At 41.9% G+C, this 6,326-nt stretch overlaps 1 protein-coding gene across 1 annotated transcript in view; it reads left to right on the forward strand.

The window, feature by feature from the left end:
• The window catches only part of adamtsl4 (ADAMTS-like 4), a 41,523-nt gene extending 35,197 nt beyond the window's left edge, over positions 1-6,326 (forward strand). The window contains exons 14-17 of the mRNA XM_010884810.5: positions 1,169-1,336; positions 1,541-1,720; positions 2,096-2,243; positions 4,080-6,326. Coding sequence (XP_010883112.1) covers positions 1,169-1,336; positions 1,541-1,720; positions 2,096-2,243; positions 4,080-4,210 — 627 coding nt within the window. The 3' untranslated portion in view covers positions 4,211-6,326. The remainder of the gene's footprint in view (positions 1-1,168; positions 1,337-1,540; positions 1,721-2,095; positions 2,244-4,079) is intronic.

Consider the following 6,326-nt stretch of genomic DNA (forward strand, 5'->3'; position numbering starts at 1 on the left):
ATGTCATTAGGATCAATAGGATTTCTTGATTGTCCTTAATGCATAAATGGTTTGAATACTGAACGTTAACTACTGCACATATTGTGATGCAAGCCTTTTTCCATTAATTGTTTGAAAGTAGCTTAGCCAAAACAAATATTCACACTCCTTTTCATGGTCTAGCTAGCAGCAAAAATCCAAACATTATTCTTGTATCATTATTGTAGGAGCAACTCATGATAGTTGATGCATCTTTAAATCTCCTCTTTTTCTAAAGAGATTACCAGCATTTAAGCTGAACTGCTGTCAGAATACTTACAAGGCCCGTTAAAATGAATTTGGCGTTGCAGTAGAAATTAGAGCCCTTTTTTACTCTACAATAGATAGCTATGAGATCTAATTACCACCATATCTGATATTAAAGGCCACAGACAGTGGAATGGACAGTTCCTTTTGTGAAAGAACATTAAATATGCAACAAAGTGATGTTTGACTTTTTCTTTTAAATAGCAACCAACAATTTGAAGATTATTTGCCATTTTATTTGCTACTTAACTATGTCAAGCCAAGAAATGTAATAATAAAATAAATACCAGTACTAAAGTTCTAAAATGCTAACAGGTTGGATTCCAATTAGTATTTATTATACAGCTTTTGACTAAAAACAAAGTGCTGTTTGTGACTCTTTTTTTTATTAATGACTCAAGCCATTATCTTCACTGCTGCCTGTAGCTTCATCTACTCTACTTCAATGTGATGTCAAACTGATATTCTGTCCAAATTTGCTGCCTCAATGTGCTATACATGCCAGGTTTTCCTGTCCAATTAGAGTTGTTTGCCTCTCCTGTTTCACTACTAAATTGTAGAAATATGCCTTTTGGAATGATTTTAGTAGTCTATTTTAAATAGGCTGCATTCATAACAGTGTTTTAAGTTACATTTTTATTAACAGAAATGTTTTATATGGTCTAAGAATATAAATAAAAGAAAACTATAAACAGCCAGGGAGCCACAGGGTGGTGTTTAAAGACCTCTGAGTTGACCACACTCGTCGACCTTTGCTGACCCTCGCCGACATTTGCTGACCCTTGCCGACCTTTGCTGACCCTTGCCGACCTTTGCTGACCCTTGCTCGACACGCATCAATGCACTAAGTAGCTTCCCCTACTGCTCTCTCCGTGTCTGTCAGTGTTCAGCTCAGTGTGGTCCTGGGGTTCAGAGGAGAGAGGTCTTGTGTCTGACCCGTGGAGGGAGAGAAGGAGGGGAGTGCATCGGGGACAAACCGGCTGACATGAAGGCGTGTAACGGGGGTCCGTGTGTTCCCACTTACCTCTGGTACAGCAGCCCATGGGGCCAGGTGAGACCGATGGAGGAGGCAGGAATATATCAACACTGCCTCAATTCTATTCATACTCATTTAATAGCGAAGGAAAAAATATAAAATGTACATGTTCTCCGAATTCTTGTGTGGTTTCCTACCCCCTCATCATTCTTTCACTTCTCTTCTTCCCTCCCTCCTTTTTCCTCTCCTTTCTCCTCCTCCCGGTTTTTCCTCCTCCAGTGTAGTGCCCCATGTGGTAATGGAACACAGAGGAGGGAGGTGATCTGTGTGGAGAAGATGGGGACGGATTTCAGAGTGGCGGAGATCAGCCAGTGTGCCCAGCTGGAGAAACCTCCCTTGGTTCAAGCCTGTGAGATGGAAGCATGTCAGCCTCAGTGGTTCACTACAGACTGGAGCGCGGTGAGAGGGGAGGACAGACCGAGGAGAAAGGGCGTGAAGGAGATGCTGAGGGAGGATGGAAGAAACAATGAGGGGAGATCGAGGAGGAGACAGTGAGGGGTGATGGAGGCAACAGTGAGGGGTGATGGAGGCGACAGTGAGTGAAGTGGGAGGAGGAGAAAGTTACGGGAGATGAAGGAGGAGAAAGTGAGGGGAGAAGGGGGAGTAGACAGTGAGGGGGATGGGGGAGGGGACAGTAAGGTGAGATCTGGAGAAGATGGTGAGGAGAGGTAGAGGAGAAAGTGAGGGGAGATGGAGGAATTTGCATAACTAAGAAATGGGACAGCCAGTCTGTTGTTGATCATAAGAAATAATTTCCTTCTGTCTTTCTCTCAGTGCTCTCGCTCCTGTGGTGAGGGGCTACAGGTCAGAGAGGTCCGCTGTCTTACACCAGACAAACAGCACAGCACAGAATGCTCCCTTACCACCAAACCAGACCAGGAGCAGCCCTGCAATACCATACCCTGCAGTCCACAGGTTGCAGGTCTGTGTGTATTATTCTGGTCTATGTGGGGGAGCCATGAAGATAGTAAAACCTGAAATATTGATCACTTCAAGATTTTTCGGCAGATCCTGACAAGGGAAAAATGTCATTTAGTTATCCTTAGGGCAAACTGTACAGTTGTGCATAGTATTAGAATCCGGTTAACTTTTAGGTTTAGGCATTAATGGGAGGTTTAGGGCTATGTTAAGTTAAGGCTTAAAGATTAAGTTAGGCTATTGAGGATCAGGTAAGTTTAAGGATTAGGTTTAGTTCAGGGGAATACGGAACATTGACTTCTGGATTAAGGTTATCGTTCAGGTCTGCACTAGGCTTAGGGGTCTGGCTTAGAGTAACACAATTAGGCATAGTGTTAGAATTGGGGTAACTTTTCAGTTTGATTATTACCATTTAGGTTTGAGGTTAGGTGTTAGGTCTACACTCACCTAAAGGATTATTAGGAACACCTGTTCAATTTCTCATTATTGCAATTATCTAATCAACCAGTCACATGGCAGTTGCTTCAATGCATTTAGGGGTGTGGTCCTGATGAAGACAATCTCCTGAACTCCAAACTGAATGTCAGAATGGGAAAGAAAGGTGATTTAAGCAATTTTGAGCGTGGCATGGTTGTTGGTGCCAGACGGGCCGGTCTGAGTATTTCACAATTTGCTCAGTTACTGGGATTTTCACGCACAACCATTTTTAGGGTTTACAAAGAATGGTGTGAAAAGGGAAAAACATCCAGTATGCGGCAGTCCTGTGGGTGAAAATGCCTTGTTGATGCTAGAGGTCAGAGGAGAATGGGCCGACTGATTCAAGCTGATAGAAGAGCAACTTTGACTGAAATAACCACTCGTTACAACCGAGGTACGCAGCAAAGCATTTGTGAAGCCACAACACGCACAACCTTGAGGCGGATGGGCTACAATGACCCCACCAGGTACTACTCATCTCCACTACAAATAGGAAAAAGAGGCTACACTTTGCACAAGCTCACAAAAATTGGACAGTTGAAGACTGGAAGAATGTTGCCTGGTCTGATGAGTCTCGATTTCTGTTGAGACATTCAGATGGTAGAGTCAGAATTTGGCGTAAACAGAATGAGAACATGGATCCATCATGCCTTGTTACCACTGTGCAGGCTGGTGGTGGTGGTGTAATGGTGTGGGGGATGTTTTCTTGGCACACTTTAGGCCCCTTAGTGCCAATTGGGCATCGTTTAAATGCCACGGCCTACCTGAGCATTGTTTCTGACCATGTCCATCCCTTTATGACCACCATGTACCCATCCTCTGATGGCTACTTCCAGCAGGATAATGCACCATGTCACAAAGCTCGAATCATTTCAAATTGGTTTCTTGACCATGACAATGAGTTCACTGTACTGAAATGGCCCCCACAGTCACCAGATCTCAACCCAATAGAGCATCTTTGGGATGTGGTGGAACGGGAGCTTCGTGCCCTGGATGTGCATCCCACAAATCTCCATCAACTGCAAGATGCTATCCTGTCAATATGGGCCAACATTTCTAAAGAATGCTTTCAGCACCTTGTTGAATCAATGCCATGTAGAATTAAGGCAGTTCTGAAGGCGAAAGGGGGTCAAACACAGTATGTGTTAGTATGGTGTTCCTAATAATCCTTTAGGTGAGTGTGTGTTAGGCTTAGTCATAAAAGTTAGTTCAATAGGATTAGGGTAAGGGTTATTTCGCTGGACCCTGCAAAGATAGGAAAACAAACACAGGTCTGTGTGGAATGTATTTATGTTTGTGTCCTTTTATGCCCTTTTAATTCTAAACATGTCCTTCTCCTTTTCTATCCCTTCCCCCTCTGTAGATGACAACTGCAGGGACAAGCGTCATAACTGTGTGATGGTGGTTCAGGCTAGGCTGTGTGTTTACACCTACTACAAGAGCGCCTGCTGTGCCTCATGCACCCAGAGTGCTCAGCGGGCCAAAAGGCACTGACTTGTCAATCACCAGGCTCCAATCGAGGTCAAACAAGGGTCAGGGGTTAAGGGTTAGATGTGCGGGTCACCATAGAGATGATCAAACCACAGAAATTCTGTGGCTGCAGTGGAAAGGATCACGTAAACAGGAAGTGAATTGCAGAATGGGGATTGAATGTTTCCCAGCATTCTATGGGTTATCTGTATGGAGATATGCCAATAGCATTGAACCCATATTTCCATTTTTAACATATTTGACCTTTATGTCCACCCTAGGCTTTGTATTTCTATGGTTGATGGTTCTATAAATGATTTATGTCCATTCAGGACCTGTGTACAGGACGATGTCCCAGCAGCCAAATTTACAGTCTACTGCTTGGTATGAGGTGGTATTATCCAGTCATACTATGTAGTATGCTAGTATGGCTTAATTTAGACCCAGAAGGTATCATCCATTAGCAGTGTTAAGTCTGCTAGAAGTTTCTATGACTTTTTCTCTGTTTGTTTTCTATATGCCAAATACTTTTGTTTTTTAAATACATTGTAGTGTTCCTACTGCATCGTCAGTATTCGGACAAACCTATCAAAATGTACCAGAAATAGAAATGACCAAATATAAAACCCATTATGAATAACAGCAGTGAGGTGAGAACAACCTGAGGAGTCCCTCGGCCTTGTGAACAGGCAGAGTAGGACTGAATGAATGTGTGGTCCGAAAGGGCACTGTGCCAGTATCTCACCTGTGGTACCAGACACGGAACCAGAGGCATGTGTTAACATCTCTAAATACCTGTGGTACCAGACACAGAACCAGAGGCATGTGTTAACATCTCTAAATACCTGTGGTACCAGACACAGAACCAGAGGCATGTGTTAACATCTCTAAATACCTGTGGTACCAGACACAGAACCAGAGGCATGTGTTAACATCTATTATATAACTGTAGCCCAGATGGTCACCTTGGCAGCTCATACCCGGGTTCATGTCTTAGACAGCGTCACACGCAACCTCCACCCCATGTAGAAAATATGCCACTACCTGAGACACCAGTCTCATCTGACCTGTCAGTATGTTCAATAAAGGTAGGTATCGAAATACCATTGTATTTAATTGAAGGCGGTCAAGCGTTCATTTTCCTCAATGGATTTTCCAACTCCCAAAAGAGCACATTGTGACTGTAGCAAGGGGCAACCCCTGAGGTAGAAAGACACCTTTCAGATACAGTGTTCAGAGATGAAGATGTTTAGTCACATAGTGAGTGAGCTATGTTCTGTGCCACCATGCTTTATATAGATATTTACGCATTTTTTGTTTCATACACACACACACACACACACAGTACCACACTTTTAACACAACTAATTTGTGTTTTTTTTTCTGAAAATGTTTAAATGGTGCTGTCTTTGCCTTAAGCTCTTTTTAAACAGATATGCCTCATAACATAGTTGAAACATGCTACGGACATGTTATGGCTATAGAGTGCAGAAAGTGGCCAAGATGCACACACAGGAGTTTGATGTGTATATTTGTCAGTCAATATTATATTTTATGTCTATATTTTTGTGTAAACATATACTTTTATTGAAGAACTTGTCCTATATTGTGTTATGATTTAATTGTAAATTCTTTTAGCATATATTCATATAAAACTATTAAAAATGTCAGTCATCATATTCTGAAGAAATTATATTTTGCTGCCCTTGTGTGTCTCTCTGCCTGTGATGTGTGTATGTGTGCGTGTGTGTGTGTCTGTCTGCCTGCCTGCCTGCCTGTCTTTGTGTAGTTGCTTATCTGGGTTTGAGTGTAAGTATGCAATCATATGTTTGTTTTTGTATCTGTTTAGCTGTGAATGTCATTTTCTTGTGTCAGATTGCTTTTTGTAGAAACAAAAGATTTTATATTAAAAATTCAGATAAAAGATAATAATGTATCTATTATAAAATTAATGTAATTTATTTCCTTTCTTTCTTAAAGAGGAGCTGTAGCACATTTCCTTTTTTGCTTTCTTACCAGAGTTTATGATCAGATGTTATTGTGGAAAAAAGTGTATGGATTTTGTATTCTTTTGATAAAGGCAGTGTGCGATAAATGCTTTTAAAAGCTACATTTTAAATAAAAGCTGAACACTTTTTAA

Source organism: Esox lucius, chromosome 20, assembly GCF_011004845.1.
Source record: "Esox lucius isolate fEsoLuc1 chromosome 20, fEsoLuc1.pri, whole genome shotgun sequence".
Classification (NCBI taxonomy): Eukaryota; Metazoa; Chordata; class Actinopteri; order Esociformes; family Esocidae; genus Esox; species Esox lucius.